Here is a 21,422-nt window from a genome sequence, read left to right on the forward strand (position 1 = left end):
CCTTTTATTCTCTGTTAGGTAACAACTCTCGATTTTATATGGATTCAATTCATATCCCTACAGATTTTTGCAAATCTTTTATAAAAGTTATGTGGTCGTATTTTTTGGAGGATCTATGTATCCTTGAAATTAAAAAAAATATATATATATTTTATTGAAACTTTTTATCTTTATATCAACCATTTCCCATCTGATCCTCAGAATAAATCTTCTCTTGTGACAAAGTAAAACAATTAAGCATTAAAAAAGTTTTAAATGGAAACCTTGTCTGACAGTACATTGAACATTCTATCTTTATCTCCTCCCTCTCTGTTTTGAGGAAGAAATAGGTTTCCTTATCAATATTTCATGGCTTTGATTGATTTTTCTGTTATCTGAAGTTCAATTACCACTTAGTGAATTTTTCATTTATGTTAATGGTAGTCTGTTTACATTTTTGTTTAGTATCTTCCTAATTTTTCTTCACATCAGATTCATATATTTCCCTTGTTTCTCCAAATTTCCTTCATCATTTATAGCTGTAAAATAATATTCCATTCTGTTCATACATCATATTTTTTAGCTTTTAAAAATAGCTTTGTTTAAGGGATAACAGTGAAGATGTGTCTTGATGAGTTAAACTTGATATCTTTCTTTTGGTGTTCTGTGGATCCTTTTATTATAATTTTGCTGTCTGCTTCCATTATTTTGGGGTAATTTTTCTACGTTATCTCTTGGAGTATGGTGCTCAGATTTTTTTTCATAATATTCTATGGAAAATCTTTAATAATGATGCTATCGCTTTACATTTTAACTTCAAGTTTAGTATACTTGTTTTATAGAGTTCTCATGTATTCTTCAAATCTTGTTTTAAATTTTTTTCTATTATTTTTGTGTTTGTGCATTTTTGCATTTTGATTATATCATATTTTTAGGATACTGTATTTATATTGAAGTTTCCACTTAAATTGCTGGGGTTCTTTTTTCTCTAGAGCCCTCATTTCTCTTCTTAATTTTTGCATTCTTTAGTAAATTGCTTCTTATAGTTGTTGCTCCATTGTAACTTGAGGGGGGTTTAAAGAATTTGTTTTTCTTATTCAGGAGATTTTCCTCAATTTCCTTTGTTGCATAGTGTTTATTCACTGAGATGGATCTCTTCAAACTAAGGCTCATGTTTCTTTCTTTGTCAGATTTTCTCCATCTTAATCACTCTGATATTTTTTTCCTGTGGTATCCTTGTGGAACATGTTCTTCCTGCCATTTTTTTTCCCTTTCAGAAGGCTCAGAGCTACTGTGTCTTTTTCACTGGCTTTACTGCTTACTCTGAAATAGGCTTGGGACAAATACAGACCTGCAAGGTCCATCATCTATGGTGAAAGTTATAAGGATGCTAAGGCAGGAAATCTTGTAGTATTTTACTACCTTCAAGTACTACCTTTACTATTCTTATGGATTTGAAAATCCTCTCTGCTTTAAGACCTCTCTTTATCTTAGACTGATTAATTGTGAAAGAGTTATAAGAGGATACCTCTACTCCCCAAGTAACTTTTGAGCTCTTGACCTTGGAGGAGTTCAATCTGGGATTTATCTCTAGTGATATTTTATGGATACCTAGTGATCATTTATGAATATCAATCTGCATTTGACTAGGTTTCCAATATTTCTGGGCAATATTTTATGATTTCCTAAAATAAAATCAGAATATAAACTTTTAATTTCATCACTCATTCCTGGGAGAGCAATAATTCTTTGTTCTGAAGTTCTTTTATGACCAAGTAAGCTGACTTTGTAACAACACATGACTTTTTGACTCTTCATTGGCATATGTACTAGAATTCGATAAATCATTTATATTTTTGGCTTATACTTATTTGAAAAAAATTAAATTCATTTCTGAGAATTTGTTTCATTTACAATTCTATAAATTTTACCTCATATAAAAAGTCTCTATATACTGAAAATTATCAACTAATTGCTAATTAAAGCATATCAATTCTATGTCTATTTTCTACATTAATGGAACTTTTTAAGAAAATAAAAATAGAAAATAGCAAATGTAATTAAAATGATGTTTTTGATTCAAATATAGGAAAACCTTGACTTACCAGGAAAGCTGGAGAATGGAGAATTTTTATTAATTTGTTTTTGTGGTTAAGTATAACTTTTAAAGGTCTCTCTCTCTCCATCCTCCCAATTACTTTCCAGTCTTTCTAGAACCAATAAATTCATTTTCCTGGCTTATTAAGTATAGTACGGTAAATATAATTTAATTATTCTGGAACTTTTGAATATAGGTTTTAAGCCAATCATCATCTATATAAAAAAGATCACTGTACATAATTATAGGTTTAGATTGCGGGATAGATGAAGTTAAATTCACTTTGATCCTATCATATACATACTTTTCTATCTTTAACTTTAAAATGATTTGTATGCTTCTCTTGCCACAGACAGAGGGGACATGATTGTTTGAAATTTCTGATTAAGGTTTTGCTTTGCCACATTGTTGTGTTCTATATACAGTATAATTGAAGAAGTTCTAAAAAGTAAATTATCTATATCGTAACTTTATAGGACAAGAACAGAAAAACCTTTATAACTCAAAATTTCTCTTCTATGACTGAACATTTCTAACGAAGGCCACTTGTTGCCCCAGATGATTATAGATAGAAGGAAAAAAATAATTACAAATATTTTAGACATCTGTAGAAAGATGGTTTTATCATTTTCTTCCTTATTACCATCAAAATGTGCCTCTTTCTGAAGGAATGCAAGAAATATTTCTCTAGAAGAAAAGCTCCTGAGGTTTGAAACAAATCTTTGAAATCAAAAATAGAAGGAATCAAAGGGCCTTTGTTAAGTGGGATAATTTTCTTTGAAAGGTAAGGACTTTCAAAGATGTATACTCTATGCATCATATTATTATTTTTTTTGTTTACTTTTATACCAGTTTTGTTTCTTAGAGCTCTGATACTTTTGTCCTGGGTGATTTGCTTTAAAAAAAAAAAAGCATTAACACTTTGAACTCTTCTGAGAAAAAATTCAATTAAAATCTCCTAAATTGAGTCAATAACAATCAGTGTTCATTGTGGGTAGCTGGTGGCACAGTGTATAGAACACTGACTTTCAAGTCAGGAGGATCTGAATTCAAATCTGACCTCAGACATTTAACATTTCCTAGCTGTGTGACCCTGGGCAAGTCACTTAACCCCAACTGCCTTGGGGGAGGGGGCGGCAGAAGATCAGTGCTCATGGTGGCCATTCAATCCTTTGCATATAACTTTAGCAATGGGATTTCGAGCCAGAAGGAATTATAGGGACTCTTTAGTCCAGCTCTTTCATTTATCAACTAAGGAATTGAGGTCAAGACAGGTTAAGTGACTTGTCTGTGGTCACACAGGTACTGTAAATAGTATATCCGTCCACTACAACCATCTGCTACTTGCTGGTGTCTCCACTTAGAATCCCTGTGATTCCAGGTTGTATACTGGCTTTGATGGAAGTTTTCAATCTTAGTAGTCAATTCCTACTCCCTCACACTCAATCTTCACCTGAATCCCTTCTATGTTCACATACGTCACTCCCGCTTATTCTGTCGCTCCCATTATATTATGAACAAACTGCCCTTGCTATTAGATTTGTGACCCCCTTTGGCATTGGCTCTATATCTATTTTGTATTTGTATTTAATTATATCTGTCTGTTTATATCTCCATTTCTCTATTTCTTTTTATCTCTGCCTTGTCTGTCTCTTTTTTCTCTCTCTGTCTTTCCCTCCATATTTTCCTCTTTCCTTCAGCATCATCTAACTTAAGACTGCTTAATCTTTTTCCACTTATGATTCATTTCCCTCTGATAAGTTTTTATACCTGATAAATATATAAATGTATAAATTTTATAAAATATAAATTATATATACCCTACATACACTCTGGGTATATAGGTATATAAAATAATAAATCAAACATTAATGATAATAAACCATAATTTTGCAATCCCCACATTATTATGTGTCCCATATGGACTTATGACCTACAATTTAAGAAGATTTTTGACTATTTATATATTCTCTTTCCCCTCCTGCTCCCCTAGAGTAGAATAAGCTGCTTCTTCTTCTTCTTCTTCTTTTTTTTTTTTTTTGGTCAGGGCTTATTTAATACCTTAACTCATAGTAGATGCTCATAAATACCTATTGAATTAGGTTAAGAAGCAGAGTTAGAATATAAACTCGGCTTTGACTTCAAATCTGTTTTTCTTGCTATTGTACTATGTAGTTTTTAATATATAATTTATAATTAAAATATTATCTATGTTTTTTATTTTCATCATAATTTTTGAGAAATACAGGATTATTTTCTACTATCATTTTAAAAATGTCTCTTTTTAAAAGTTAAGCATTAACTTTAATCACATGTTATTTTAGTTGAATGTATTTTTGTTCTTTTGTAGGGATCCTTTATTAAAAAAATAATTCTTAATGACTGGTCCAATTTGTGCCTGAGGACAATTTATTTATTTATTTATTTAATATCCAAAATATTGTGCTTTTATATATTTGAATAACTTTTATCTTAAAAATAATTTCACCACCCTCATCTTTTGTTTTGAATCTCTGAAGTTGAAAGAAATCTGTACTATTGGAAAATTTCACATCAGAGAATAAAAATGAGTATGAGGATGAGCAACTTCCTGGGCTATTCAAAATATGATATTGGTGTGATGGACATTTTAATTTAAATCTTTAGTAATGCTATTATTAAAATCTATAAAACTATGTCTTATTTCTAAAAAGACAGTGTAAATCAAACAATAGTTTTCTTATGCAGTAGTGCTAAAACAGAAATAGTTTTTGACTTTCTATAGCTTGCCTTTTCCTCCTGACCCTGAGTAACAACAGAAAATTTGCTTTGCACCTGCTCCAGCTGTGTCCTAAGTGATAAGCATCTTGCAGACCCAGAAAATTGCAGTATCAAATCTCAGCACCAACTGTGAGGTAGCACTATCATCAAATCCCTGCTGAGAGGCGTTTCCTATTTAATTCCCAATAGAATAATTTTTTTCCCTTCCTTAGTCTCTTTTTTTCAGGTTTGAGCTGTGACCTAAAACCTTTCTCTCCTTTACTAAAATGTATTTCCATAGGTGCTTTTGCACTGACTCATCCTTACTTGTTTTATTTAACCCTGAACTCATTAGTAGGTCAGGGCATCAGCAGCCCCAGGGTTGTTAAGGTGTCCAATTCAGATAATGAACATATTTATTTAGGGAGAGGAAATGGATAAGTATATATGCTATGGTTCACTGCTTTTCTCTAGAAACTAAAGTTAAAGGAACATTTAATATGTTATATATGAATGTGGAAATACATATTTATATTTACAAAAGCAGTTTTTAATTCTCTTTATCAGGCTAGCTAATTAAATCTGCTGACATAGCAATGGAGTCCAGAAAATGTTAAAAATTCATTCTAAAAATAGATAATTAACAATTTTTAATTTGTCTACAACTTTCTAGCTAAACTCTTTATAAGTGGGTAGATATTTAAAAATTCAAATTAAAATGTCAAGGCACTATCTTTAAAATATAAAGTTTTTACATTTTTCTTTCAGAATTTTCAAACCGACCCAAATCCTTAAAAGTACTTATAAACCCACAGAGTCACAAAAAAGAAGCTGCCCATATCTATTATGAACATGTTGAACCTCTTTTGAAGCTTGCAGAAATAAAGACGGATGTAACAAGTAAGTGATTTTAAGAATTTCATTTATAAAAAATTTACACAAGCATTCAGGTCACTTGAATTTATTCCTAATCATTATTAAAATAGAATTTTGGTAGGCTGACCTTTTAAATCATATATTTTAATTAAATTAGTATAATTTTATTTGTTTGTGAAACATTTTATCATGTCATGTTAATACATTTTTTTAAAAGAAAGAATTGAGATTCTTTCTATCCCCAAAATTCATCATTATTAAAGTGAAATATAACTTTAAGCATGTAAGTGACTTTTTTACATGTGAATTATTTTTGAAGTTTGACAACCTAGCTGATTAAATGAAAAGTGTATATATGATGGCCTTCCATGGAATGCTTTCCTTCCATTGTTTTTGTTCTGATTCTGACCCCTACTGGTTAGGTCAAAAGTGAGTATTTAATTGCTTATTTCAGGCAGTAAAATAGAGCACAATTTCATTGCAAGATAGATTTTACAAATTTTGTCACCCTTGTTTTGGAATTGAGATTATGGAGCTTTAAAAAAGCAAAGAATTTGCCAAAGAGGCAACTAGAAAGGATGGGACTTGAAGTTTCCACCAGATGTTCTGTTTCCATGGCCAGAAGTAACTCCATTTCATTATATTGCTTTCTCCGTGTTGCAGTATATACTTAACTGTGAATTTGGTGATATATAGATTGGTACATGGGCCTAGGCATATTAATTCCTCTTCCAGGAAAAAGTTCATGGTTAAAATAAGGATATATAACTGATAAAAATATTTAGTGTTGATTAACAGAGTACATGAGCAACTGGGTAGGATAGTGTATAAACTCGGGATCAGGAAAACTCATCTTCCTGATTTCAAATTTGGCCTCAGATACTTTCGAGTTACTTTATCCAATTAGCCTCCATTTTTTTAAATCTGGAAAATGAGGTAGAGAAGGAAATGGGAATCTACTCTAATGTCTTTATCAAGAAAACCCCAAATAGCATTATTTGTAGTCAGTCATGACTGAATAACATCAGAGTACATAATTATATTTGCTTAAAATGCTATAGGTAGAAATATATACAAACATACTTGAATATATAAACACATATGCACATGTATCTGTGTAAGTGGATATGTCTCTGTGTGTTTGTGTGCATATATATACATATATTCACACACATATTTATATGTATATATGTATGTATACATATATACACACATAGATCTATGTCTATGTGTATATTTGTATTAGAGATAAGGACCGACTTGTGATTTTAACTGATAATAGGAACTTTGCTGAGGGAACTACTACTACCCATGCAGATCAGCATCTTCTCTGAAGCTTAAATTTTAGAGAATGTCTGTAACACTAAGAAATGAAATGAAATTAAGAGGTACACATATAAATGTATCCTCTTATCATTTCAAATATTATGCTTCTTTCAAAACCAATGATACCTTTCATTCCATTTCTTCTTTGAATTTTTTTTATTTGTTGCATACTCTAACCCTTTCATACCATATAATCTAAAGAACTTGCATTTTACTTTGCTAAAAAGATAAAAGACCACTAGATCAAATAATTATTTATTAATTAAACATTTATTAAGTTCCTTCTATGTGCTATATTCTTTTGGATTGAGTAGTGTATTAAATGTTTAGGCAATAAGGATAGAAATTACAGTGAATATTTTCAATTTTATCTTGGCTGAAAGGGAACTTTTAGATAGTTAGTGTCTTTTGACCTCCAAAGTAGTCCCAATCAGAAGAGCCAGATTGAAGGAAATTCAATGCTCAAAGGCCTTTCATTTCTAAAAATTTTATAATGTTTCAACTAGGAAGCTCCTAGGTAGAGAAGCAAACTCCAGGCAAGGAAAGTCAAGACAAATTCTCAAACAAGGAAGTTCCAGATTCATTAAATATCTGCAAAACTTTCAACTTGGATGTGGGGACTAAAGTGAATAAAATAATAACAATTCTACTAAGAGGACAACAATCATTTCATGTCCTCTTAGGGGTCTGAAAGTTTACACCAAGTTGACTTAACTACACCTGAAAACCTGGGAAAAATTATAGGTGAATTTGGTACCTGCTAGTACTTTGTAATAAACACCAGCAGAAGGAAATGTACCTTTGAACCAAACAGATGTTCATCATTCCATCCAAGAAACCCTAGGGTCTTCCCCTCCCAGATTCATTCATTTATTTATTTATCTAGATAATTTTTGAACTAGGGTGAAAGAGGAGATTATTTGCCTTAATTGCTACCTAGTCTTAATTACTGAATGGATGTAGCCTCAGTGAAACTGAGAGCTGTTGAAGACCTTAGCTTAAAAAGGCCACGATCTATCATTTCATCCAGGGTCATTGCTAGTCATCTCGATCTATATCTTGCCACTGGACCCAGATGACTCTGCAGGAGAAAATTAGGAAAGTGACCTTGCACAGTCATCCCTCAAATAAATCCAATCCATCTGCTTGTCATAATATCACCTTCCCGATACCATGGTCCTCTTTGAAAACAAATGACAAACAATAACAACAACAACACCTAGAATAATCTGAACTTGTTCTGACCACCGCAAAAATTCAATTCATGAAGTAAAGCTGGACATAGGAATAAATAGAAAATTAAACTGATGATAAAGAAATGTTATTTTTCAGAACACTTTGTATCTCTAGGATACAAGCCCTAGAGAAAGAGAAATTTCACAGTGACTCTAGGCAGAGTCTCATAAAGGTATGGTGTGGCCACAAGGTCTAATGGATTTCTAGGAAGAGCTAAAACATTTTAAATGAAATTAAATCTTTAGTGTAAAAATAGAAAGAAAATGAAAAGCTCATTACAGGAAATACAAAAATTTAACCTAGTAGCAGACTCCCTGAAAATAGGATGGAAAAAAATCAGTTATTTCATGAGATAAAAGCAATCAAAATACTGAAAAAAATAGATTAAAATGTTTAAAGTATCTCCTGTCAAAGGAACTGACCTAGAAAACATGTCAAAAGAAAACTAATCTAAAAATTACTAAACGACCTGAAAACTACAAAGAAAAAAAAAGTTGGATACCATTTCAAAAAGATTGTACATTAAAACTCCTCTGACCTATTAGAATCAGAGAACAAAACAAAACCAAAGCAAGCAAACAAAAAAGATCCACCTGCGATCTCCTGAAAGAAATACTAAAGTAAATGCTCCAAGGAGTTCTATAGCCCCAAATTCAAAGTTATCAGAATAAAGAAAACATACTGTAAGCAGATAGAAAGAGTTCAAATACCAAAGAAATGTATCCATTATTACATAAGTTTTGAAAGTTATCACTATAAAGAAAAAGAAAGCCTAGAGGATGATGTTTCAAAAGAAGATAAATAGTTACAACTCAAAAAAGGAAAGAAAAACATAACACACTAGGGAAGAAATGCGAGAGAAGAGGAATATCACTTAATTTCAAGTAATTGCTGGAGGGACACAAGAAAAAAAGAAGCTATTGACATTTGGAAGAGGTGGGTGAAGTAAACAGTCATCAAATACATGTTACCTTCCTTTTGTCTGGCAGAGGAGAGTTTAAAACACCCAGAGAATTTAGTGTAAAAAATATCAAATTTACTGAGGAAATAGAAATGGGAAAGTGTTAAAAAGGAGGGAAAGAGAAATAATAAGCAACAAAATCTCTAGATTTGGAGATTAGGTTGTGAAGAAAACATTAAAAGGAAATAAGGAGTAAAAGCCTATTATTGTCTGGTTGAAAGGAAGAAAAGGGGAACTTTGGAGCAGAAACAGATCACTTATTAATAGTAAGAACACTATTTTTATCTTTCATCTTCTTTGTGTAGAGGGAGTTTGAGAGTAAAAAGAAGAAAAAGGAAAAGTGAACATTACATTTCTACTACTTAGTTTCCACTCCAACATCATCATTCTTTCCCTTCCCTCTGTTCTGTCCCCCACCATAAACATCACCAGAAAACTTATCATTATGGACATTACTTTAGTTTTGGTATTCATACCTCATCAATACCCTCAATTGTCTGTATCCATATGATGCTGGATACTCTCTTTATAGAACATTCAGTGTTTCCAATCATCTCTTCATTTCTCATGAGTTACTCATTTTGATTTTGGCTTCTCCTCAATCACCTCATGCTGGCTACCCCAAAAACTACTCAATCCTAGCCCCTTCCTGTCTTCTTCAGCTTTTTGTGTACTGTGTTCTGTTATTAGATTGTAAGCTCCTTGAGGACAGGGACTGCCTTTCTTTTTCTTATTTGTATCTTTAGAACTTAATATAGTGCCAGATATATCAACTTCATTAATATTTATCATATTGTAACTGGATGTGAAGAATATACAATTAAGAATTCTAAACAAAATGAATGGTAGGATTGTATCATTATATAAATTGAAGAAGATAGCAAGATAGATTAGAAATTAGAGTTAAACAATTGGTAATTCTAAATCATTCTTGAAAGAAATGGTAAATTTCTTTTTAAGGAAATTCTGGACTTAGCACATACCAAATAAAAGTAATATTTTTACATACATTGTAATGTGAAAAGAGGGAATAGTTAAATGAAATTGTGGATTTCTATTATTTAGAGTTTGATTTTCTTTTTGAGTACAAGATAAATTTAACATCTTTTTCTATATATATGATACATTTTAAAATATGTAATAAATTTAACAAAGCTATCATGCTTATGTGTGATTTATTCTCTCTCTCTCTCTTTTTTTTTTTTTTTGAGGAACTATACTTATCCTTTCTCTCTCCCACAATCAAAAAAAGAAAAGCAAAAACTTTTTTAAAAAAATAAATATTTAGTTAAGTAAAAAAAAATACACCATTGGCCATTTCCAAATTTTGCCTATTTAAACTATTACATCTCTGATAGAGTGGGAAATATGCTCCATCATTGGACCTCTCAAATTGTACTTGATCTATTGATCATCAATTTATCATAGTTCTCAAGTTTTTCAAAGATGTTATTCTTTGTAATTTTGATATTGTGTAAATTGTTATTCCTTGTTCAGTTTATTATGTATCAGTTTATGTCTTTCCAGGTTTCTCAGAAATCATAATATTTATTCTTTCTTGCAGCATAATAATATTCCATTGTATTGATGTCATAATTGATTCTTTATTACTTATCACCATCCACTTGATTTTTCATTCTTTGCCAAAAGTTAATAAATTAATTTAGGATATGTTGTTATGTTTTATAATTATATTCATGAAGTTCCTGTTGCTGTCTTTGCAGGTAGACTCTCAAATATTTTATACATCCTATAGTTGTTTTTGATGGGATTTTTTTTTATAGATTCCTCTTAGGTTTGTTGTGAGAAATGTTAGTGATTGTGGAAATTTATTTTAAAATTTTATAATACTGTATTTAATTTTTAGTTGAGTCTAGAGTTCCCTAAGAGAAAAAAGTATCATCTGCAAAAAGTGATGAATTTATTTCCTCCATTTATTTTTCTTCCTTTTATTTCTTTCTTGACATTGTTATCACTAGCATTTTTTGAACTATATCTTACTATTGTGGTGACAATAAATATACTTATTTTATTACTAAACTTATTGGGAAAGCTTTTAGTTTATGTTCATCACATATAATGTTGATTCTTGTTTTCAAACCGATATCACTTAAACTAATAACTAAAGGATTATTTATTCCTATTTTTCTTTTTTTGGTCTTTTTCATTCTCTCAGAAGCTTTTTCTGCTTCTAATTACATAAATTACATTTTTGGTTCTTATTATTAATATAGTATACATTTAGCTTTCACTTCTAATGAACCCACTCTGAATTACTGGTATAAATACAACAAAGTCAAATATTTTTAGATTATAATATTTTAGATATTTTAGATATTTGACACCCTTCTTGCTAATATGTTATTTAAGTTTTTAGCATTCATATGCCATGATATTGATTTTTATGTTTCTTTCTCTGTATTGACTTTTCATGATTTAAGTATCAGGCTCATATTCATATTATAGAAGAAAGGTGGTAAGACCTTTCTTTTCATTGTAAACAACTTGTATAGTATTTGAATTAGTTTTTCTTAAATTGTAAACTCCCTGAAGGCAGAAGACTGCCTTTTGTCTTTTTTTTTTTGTATCCCCAGAACTTAGCACTGTGCCTGATACATATGAGAGACTTCATAAATGCTTATTGAATAATATCAGAGAACTGACTTGTAAATACTTCTGGCCCCAGACTTTTTTCCTTTTGGAAGTTTACTTAGGAGTTTTTTAATTTCTTTTTTTCCCCTGAAATTGGGTTATTTACAGTCTGTTAATTCTGTTATTCTGGGAACTTTATGTTTTTTGGTAAATATTCAACCATTTCAAATAATTTGCCAGTTTTACTGATATATAGTTGGACAAAATAATTTGTAATTATTTTTACTGCTTTCCATTTGTTATGAATTCCTTCTCATCTAGTTTTCTTTCTTTTAAAAATCAAATCAGCTAATGATTTTTGTGTAGTTTGTTTTTCTCATGAAGGACCCAATTAATGTTTTTGCTTTCCTTATTGAATCACTTTGCTTTTCAGAATTTTTATTTTGATACTTAATTGGTGTTTTGATTTGCTGATATTTTATGGCTTTCTGTTGGTTTATTTAGACCCAATTCATTGATCTGTTCTTGGTCCATTTTGTTAATGAAAATGTTTGGAGAAAAAAAAATATCCTCTCAAACTACTTTGATAAACACTCCATTTGTCTTTTGTTTCTATGATTTATCTTTTGATCCAGCCATTTTTAGTATTGCTATTTAGTTCCTCTTCTAACAGTTCCTGGCTCCCTTACTGCCAAACTGTATGGTTTTAACCCAGGAAATTCCCTCAGTATCTGAGAATTCTTTGCCATGGCACATCTAGCCACTCCTTTGTCTTTCTTAATCTAAGAAATTCCTCTGAAAACTGTTGACTTTTCCACCCTTTCTAACATTGTTGAGTTCCTCCTGATGTCTTCATTTTGTAGAGGAGCCCAAACCAGCTAGTGAATCACCCCATAAACAATTGCCTATGACAGGCAATTGTGCTAAATTGTTGGAGTACAAATATAAAAATTTCTGCTCTTACAACATTTATAGTACAGTACAGGAATACAATATACAAAAGGAAGATAAAATATAGTGTAGAGGGAAGCAAGGTACTTAGTGCTCAGGAATGTTGGAGAAGTTCACAAGGAGTGAAATCAGGTGGGGAAAGGAAGAGAGGGATACCCTGAGTGCCCTCCTTAAATGGTGGTTTTGGAAGAAGATCTTTCGATTTTCCTATCAGGGGGACACCAAAGGGCAAAGGGCTTTGATAAAGTTTGAATTGCAGCATTGAAATGATCTTCTGGATAGAGAGGTTTCTGAAGAATGACTGAGCTATTCAAAGGAGTGCAATTGGATGGGAATTGAAGAAGACAGTTGGCTTGGTGCATTTTTATGTAAAGGTTTTGAGGTTTTGACATCCTTTTGAGGGTGGGGGGATCCAAGATACAATCAGTACTGATGAAGTGTGAGTTGCAAGGCTGATAAGATTTTGCAGAATAAAGAGGTCCCTGGGATATATTAGAGATGTTCAAAATTGGGATTTTTAACAAAAACATTTAGAGGATTCAGTTGTTACGGCTTTGTTATTTTCCTTAGTTGCATTCAGTAGCATGTGAGTATAACTGAAAGCAAATGAGTGTGGAATGACTTAAGGCTGATATTTTGCTGAGTAGTATCAGTGGGTAAGGCATGGAACTTGGAAAAAAAAAGTTCAGTATAGAGCTGAAGTGGTTCACCACAGAGCAAGATCACATCAAGAGGGAAAGAACAGAGTAGATACAAGAATTGAAGGTGGAATGACAACTGATTATGATCAGATAAGAGAATTTCAGAACTAATATGGAAGTTCAAGGATATGACTATCTTTGCTCATTGTATTTTGATTGTATTATTACATTTATACATAAGGGATATCTTAGAAAAGGAAACAATATTATCAAAGAATCAGCTTGGTTTAATTGTGAACAGGTCATAAATAGCACACATAAATAACTTTGCAGTTAGGTTCAAAAAGATGATTTCATAAGTAGAAAGTTGAGATTGTACAATTTAATAGCCTGTTTGTCTTAAAATGATCAAGTGCCTTTAGACTGCAAGCCAGATATGGTTGCCAGAAAAACTCTTTTACTCTTAGTTAGCATGAAGTGAAACTCTAGTTTCCAAGTGAGGTGATTCAGTGAGATGATAATATTGCTTTACAATGCTATAGTCAAACTACAACTTTATTTCCAGGAAGTCCAGTTATAAGAGATATTGATTGACTGCATAGCATCCAGAAGGATGGGAAGCTAGGAAGGATGAGGGAAAAGAGTGGGGGGTCCCGCCATATGAGAATTTGTTTAAAGGATGTAAGATGTTGAGCTCCAGAGAAGAGACAACTCAGGAAACACAACTGACTTCAAGTGGTTTTTAAAAATTAAAAGTTTTATTTTTTCTATTATATGCACAATTTTTAACATTCTTTAAAAAAAAAACTTGAGTTTTAAATTCTCTCTCTTTCTCCCTTATTGAGAAGGCAGGCAATTTGATACGATTATATACATGAAGTCATGCAAAATGTATTTCCATATTAATCATGTTGTGAAAGAAACACAGACCAAAATAAAATAAAGGGAAAAATCCTATTTATATTATTTTGATAGTTTGAGAGGAGACAGCATTTTTCATCATAAGTCCTTTGTAATTGTTTAGGATCTTTGTATAGTGAGAATAACTAAGTCATTTGTAATTGATCATTATATAATACATTTTCCTGTACAATATGTTTTCCTGTTTTCTTGGTTCCAAGTTCTAAGTTCTTCTAAGAAGAATTTTAAGTTCTAAGTAAGAACTTTACTTTGCCTCAATTAATGTAAGTCATTCCAGGTTTGTTCTGAAACCATCTTGTTCATCACTTCTCACAGTACAATAGTATTTCATCAAAATTATATAGTATAACTTGTTCATCCATTTTCCAATTGATAGATTTCCCTTAAATTTCTAACTCTTTGCCTCCACAAAAAGAGCTGCTACAAACACATAGGTTCTTTTCCTTTAAAAAATATTTTTGGCATATAGACAGAGTATTGATATTGTTGGAGCAGAGTTTATGCATGATTTTATTTTTTATTGACTTTTTGCTCTTTTTATTTAATTTTCAGGCTTAAATACAAAATAATAAGAAAAACCCTTGAACATAAGAGAGGACTCAAAATATTAAAAAAATCAATTTCTATTTCAAAAAAGCCCATATAATAAATACTATACAGAATACTACACATTATATTTAAGCTATCCATCTTTTTGTTTTCTTGTAGGTTTTCTTTTACTCTCTTCTGTGCATGTTTGAATTTAAATTTTTCCTGTCACTCTCCCCAAGAAAGCTACAGTTAAGCACACATATACATGTATCTATATACATGCAGACATACACAGGTACATAAGTTATCTATAATAATTAACATATATACATGTATGCATTCATACACATACATGTATTATATTCATGTATTCACTCATACACATACATGTGTATTATACTTATTTTCACTTGTCCTCTAGGTTTCTCTGAAGTTAAATAGCATCTACTTTCACAAGTCAGAGTCTTTCCATAGTCTTTAAACCAACTCATTATTTCCTATACCACAGCAATATTCTAACTTTATGCTGTCTTGTTATTTTAGATGGTCTAAAATAATATTGGTTAATATGTCTGACATATTTCCCCTTATTTTCTGTTTTGATTAAATTTATTTTAGTTTTAACTTTGTATGAAATCATGAAAAATATCTTGCTTTTTTCACATAACAAATTGTACTCCTGATCTTTATTTTTTGTTTGTACATATGTCTTATTTTTATAATATTTCTTGAAAACAACATATTGTTGAGTTCAAAATTTTCATTTTATGGGTGAATTAATCCCAATTCATATTCTAAGCTATAATTGCTTATTTATTTTCTTCCTTCCTATTTTTCTTCACTATCCTTCTGTAAAGGGTTGAAACTCTTAAAAGGTGTGCTTAAATCAGACAACTGAGCACTTAAGGCTAGTTACTTATTAGACAATGACTATTAGCATATGTTTGGAAAAAATGGCCCTTCTCACTGTTCCATGCTGGCTCAATGTTTTGGTGTATACAGATAATCATAGGAGGGATTAGAGGGTGGTGTGAGACAAGCCAGACTCACTTTGCAGCAGGACCAGGCGAAGAGAGGTTGGTGTAGAGCTTGTGGCCGTTTGTCGCCTTCACTTCTCTCCCTAAAGACCAAGAACTTTTGCTTATCCTAACTCTGGCTGATCCTGAGGTCTCCAAGGAGCTAGCCTGAAATTTACATCCTTCTCACTCTATTTCTATCCCTCCAGACTTCTCTACTTTACTTCTGCCTTCTACCTTGTCTTCCTATTATTTAATCAAACCTATTTCAAGAATTCCTCCCTTATTCTCTCCCCTGCCTTACTCAGTTGCCCTCTTGTTTTTATCTGAATTTATAAGACTTTTATCCCCTTCCAAATATTGTTCCCTCTTTATCCCATTCCCATTAATCTACATATCCTTATGTGTCCCCCATTATGTTACTCCTTCACCCTCTTATTTCTTTATAAATTTAGAAGACTTTTATTCTCTTTTAAATGTATATGCTGTATTATCTTTAACCCAGATCTGATATGAATAAGATCCCCTCCCGCCAAATCCCTCCCTTATCCTCTCCCCCCATTCCCTTACTATAATATTTCTGAAATTAGAAGACTTTTATATATAAATACATTAGATAGATAGATGGATAGATAGATAGATGGATGGATAAATAGATTTCTCCCTTTAATCCATTCCTGATAAGAGCCAGGAGTCCAGAACTATCAAACTTAAAAGAAGCCAAGAAATAATTAAACAATATATAAAAAAGAAAAAAAAAACATAAGTGTAGAGGGCTGAAACTCTGAATAGGTGTACTTGAATCAGATAACCAAGCACTTAAGGCTAATTACCTATTCGATATGAGACAATGACTCTATTAGCATATGTTTGGATAAATGGCTTTTGTCACAGTTGATACTGGCTCAATGTTTGGTGTTAAGATAACTGTAGGCAAGGATTAGAGAGTGGGGTGAGAGAGGCCAGAGTCACTTTGTGGCAGGAGGAGGAGCAGAAAAGTTAGTGACTTTGGACTGGAGAGTTCAGGATACATCATTGGCAAGTCTTGTGGCAGTTTGTCTGTCTCCTTTACTTCTCCCCCTAAAGACCAAGGACTTTAATTTATCCTGACTCTGGCTGATCCCAAGGCCCTCCAAGGAACTAGCCCATACTGCACCCATAAGAATAATTGGACTACTTGAAACCTACAATTAAAAGGAATCTTGATATAATAATACAAGATGTAATTAAACAAAATTGTCCTGAAATATTGGAAGAAAAGAGGAAAGTAGAAAGAAAATCCACCAATCATGACTTAAAAGAAATCCTGTGATGAAAATCTCCAGGAGTACCATAGCAAAATTCCAAAACCTCTAGGTCAAGAAGAAGATAGTAGAAGCAACAACAACAACAACATGAAATATATTGAAGCCAAAATTAGAATTACACAAAACCTAGCAGCAATTTTCTTGAAAGGTCACAAGTCTTGGAATACTATATATTGCAAAACAAAAGAAGTGGGGTTGCAATGAAAATATACCCAGCAAAGCTAAGCATAATTCTGAATTAAAAAAAAAAAAGGTATTCAATGAATTGTGAGATTTCCAGGATTTTGCTGCAAAAAGATCTGAACTTAAAGAAAATTTTACATATAAAATTCAATAGAAATATAATATAGTTTATCTTTATTGAGTACCTTTAATATTTATATTAAACTTCTTTTTCTTAAATGGTTTTTTAAAAAAAGACTTCCCTCAATAGCTCTTATTTTATTTATGAAGTCTTTTTTGAATTCTTCTATGAGTTCTTTTTGAGCAGGTCACCAGTAAGTATTACTTTTTGGGGTAGGAGAGGCTTGTTTTTATTTCAGTATCCTCTTCTGAAGATGAGCCACAGACTTCTTTGTTCTGTTGATGAGTCTCTATGGTTGGATTCTTTCTCCTTTGCCTGCTAATTTTTGTTTGTTTTATTTGCTTGTGATTATAATCACCTTACTTCTGGGTTATAGGAATAGTGGCTTTGGACTCGGGTCCTTCCTACTGTTAATTTTCTGGGTTTTGTTCTAGGGCCAACTTTGAACTCTTTCTCCCTCTAATTCACAGTCGGGGTTCCCTAACACACTGTGCTGGAAATGCTTTTGCTTTCTGAGAAACCTCAGTGACTATAACCTTTATTTCTCCCTTCTGACCTGGTTTTAAAACCCTTTGGGGATAATTATAAATTGTCCTCCAGAATGGTTAGATCCATTTACTCCACCAACAATGCATTAGTGTCCCAATTTTCCCACCTTCCCTACAACATTTGTTATTTTTTCCTGTAATTAGCCAATCTGATGGTACCTCAGATGTATTCTAATTTGCAGTTCTCTAATTAATAGTGATTTAGAACATTTTTAAGATATGATTATAGATAGCTTTGATATCTTCATCTGAAAACTGACTTTCAGGATTTATCAGTTGGGGGAATGGTTGATATTATTAAAAATTTACCTCAATTTCTCTATATTTGAGAAATGATGCACTCATCAAAGAAAGAAATAAAACTTCCTCCAGTTTTCTGCTTTCCTTTTATGCTTGGCTGCATTAGTTTTGTTTGCACAAAACATTTTAAATTTAGTGTAATGAAAATTAGATGGAATTAGACTAGGCAGTGAGGAAATAAAACTATCACTCTTTGTAGATTATATGATGATATACTTAGAGAATCCTAGAGAGACAATTTAAAAAAAAAAAACTACTCAAAACAATAACTTTAGCAAAGTTGCAGAATATAAAGTAAACCCACCCAAATCATTAATGTTTTTATATGTTACCAGCAAATTCCAGCAGTCAGAGATAGAAAAAGAATTTCCATTTAAAATAACTGTAGACAAAATAGCTGGGTTGTGACGACAGCACTAGCACCCCAGATACTTCAGAATCAGCCAGAGTCAGGATAAGCAAAAGTCCTTAGTCTTTTTTCTTGGTTTTAGATGCAGGATTGAACAGAATGGAAGCAGAATCTCTGTGAGCAACTTCTCCCTCCTCTACTGCCCAAGTGTGACTCTGGCCAGTCTTACTCCACCCCCTCATCCCTCCTACAATCCTTCATATACAACAATTATTGAGCCAGCATGGACAGTGGAAAGGATCATTTTCCAAGCATATGCCCATAGAGTATTGTCCAATCGGTACTTATCCTCAAGTGCTCGGCAGTCCTGACCTCATGCATTGACTCAATAGTTTCAGCCCTCTACACTGGATGTCTTATCAGCCAAGACAGGAACTATATAAACACAATAACAAACACTTTTCATGCACAAAAAGCCAGATCTAAACAATTGGAAAAATATCAATTATTCTACCTTTTGATCCAGAAATATCTATACTGTGTCTGTACAGCTCATAAAAGAGCTCATAAAAAAGGAAAAAAAAAAGATTATATATGATCACTTAACAGACATGGCTTTTTTCAAAAATGAAGTGATTCAAGCCAATTCTAATAGACTTTCAATGGAAAGAGCCATCTGCATCCAGAAAGGGGATTATGGGAACTGAGTGTGATCACAACATAACATTTAGTTCATCCTTTTTGTTGTTGTTCACTTGATTTTTTCTTTTTGTTCTGATTTTTCTTGTGCAGCATGATGCAAATGGAAATATGTATAGAAGAGTTGCACAAGTACACACACATACGCACATACACATGCATGCACACACACATATGATTGTGTGCTTTGTGGGGGAGAAAGATGGGGAAAAGAAAGAGAAAGAAAGAGAAAAATTTGAAACACAAGGTTTTTGTCTTTGCATGTCTTTAGTGATTCAGGCCAATTCCAATAGGCTTGGGATGGAGAGAGCCATCTGCATCTAGAGAGAGGACTATGGGGATTGAATGTGGAATACAACACAGTATTTTCACCCTTTTGATGTTGTTTGTTTGCTTGTTTTTTTTTTTTTTTTCAATCTCTCACTACTCTTTGATTCATCAGTGCCACTACGAGGTAAGAGTCCCATGTGCAAAAATGTTTGTAGCAACTCCTTTTTGTGGTGGTTAGGAATTAGAAAATGAGTAGATGCCCATTATGGCATGTGATAGTAATGGAATATTATTGTTCTTTACAAAATGATGAACAGGCAGATTTTAGAAAGCCTGGAAAGATTTACATGAACTGATGCTGAATGAAGCAAGCAGAACCAAGTAAACATTATACCAAGCAATAGCAGGATTGTGCAATGATCAACTATGATAGACTTAGGTCTTCTCAGTGGTTCAGTGACCCAAGGAATCCCAATAAACTTTGGATGGAAAACTCTATTCAAATCCAGAAAGAGAACTATGGAGACTGAATGTAGAACAACACTATTTTCACTTTTTTTTTTCTCATGGTTTTTCCCTTTTGTTTTGATTTTTCCCTTCCAACATGATTTGTATGAAAATATGTAAAAAATAAATATACATAAATAATCCAAAAATTCTTTATATGTAACAAGGGAAAATAAAAATAATAAAAAAGAAAAAAGAAAAGAAAAGAAAAGATCTAATAATTGTTTAATTTTCTTTTCATTGATTGCAAACTCGCATTTTTTCATTTTTCATACTGGCAATTTTTTCCTTTCCTTTTAAAAATCAAATTAATCAGTGGTTTATCTATTTTCTGTATTCTTTCATAAAACCACCTCCTGGTTTTATTTATTAATTCATTGGTTTTTCTTATTTTTAGATTTAGCTTTGAGTAATTGAATATTCTTAATTTGTTTTTTCTATTTTTTTTTAGTTGACTCCATTTCATTGATCTGCTCTTTCTCTATTTTATTGATATAAATGTTTAAAGATATAATTTTGTGTAAATACAGTTTTGGTTATATCCCCAGAATTTCAGTGTCTTCTTTCATTGTTATCATTCTCTTTGGTGTAAATTATTGATTTTCCCCATTACTTATACTTTGATCTACTTAGTCTTTGGAATTCTCTATGCACTATTTCATATACTACTTCCTATAGCTATATTATCCTTCTCATCTTTTCCATTTGCTGAAATCCTATGCAATTTTTTAAAGACCAGGTCATAAACCACATCCTTCTTTTCACGCACTCAATAATCTCTCTTTTCTCACAACTTGTATAGTACTCTATTTTACACTTACCTTTTATTGTATTTATTGTCAGTTATATGCCTTAAGCCCAAGAGGGCAAAATTTACTGTTGCAAAAAAAAGGTATATTCAATTTCTTTTTTATTTTTTGTTTATTTACTTCTGAAAGAGGGAAATTGAAGTCCCTCACCAGCAGTATAGTTTTAGTGTTTCTTTCTTTCTTTCTTTCTTTCTTTCTTTCTTTCTTTCTTTCTTTCTTTCTTTCTTTCTTTCTTTTTCTTCTTCTTCTTCTTCTTCTTCTTCTTCTTCTTCTTCTTCTTCTTCTTCTTCTTCTTCTTCTTCTTCTTCTTCTTCTTTTTTTAACATGTTTGACTTCTTCCTTTAAGCGTTTGGTAATATGTGTTTAGTTTAGTATTGATATTATTTCATTGAATCTTTTAGCAAGATGTAGTCTCCTTATTTATCTCTTTCAATTAGATCTATTTTTGTTGTTGCTTTTTAT

The 21,422-nt window shown here is 31.8% G+C and overlaps 1 protein-coding gene across 1 annotated transcript in view; it reads left to right on the plus strand.

The window, feature by feature from the left end:
- The window catches only part of CERKL (ceramide kinase like), a 210,315-nt gene that overhangs the window by 105,956 nt on the left and 82,937 nt on the right, over positions 1–21,422 (plus strand). The window contains exon 3 of the mRNA XM_051986110.1: positions 5,585–5,716. Within this exon, the coding sequence (XP_051842070.1) occupies positions 5,585–5,716 (132 nt within the window). The remainder of the gene's footprint in view (positions 1–5,584; positions 5,717–21,422) is intronic.

The sequence above is a fragment of the Antechinus flavipes genome, chromosome 3 (assembly GCF_016432865.1).
Source record: "Antechinus flavipes isolate AdamAnt ecotype Samford, QLD, Australia chromosome 3, AdamAnt_v2, whole genome shotgun sequence".
Taxonomy (NCBI): domain Eukaryota; kingdom Metazoa; phylum Chordata; class Mammalia; order Dasyuromorphia; family Dasyuridae; genus Antechinus; species Antechinus flavipes.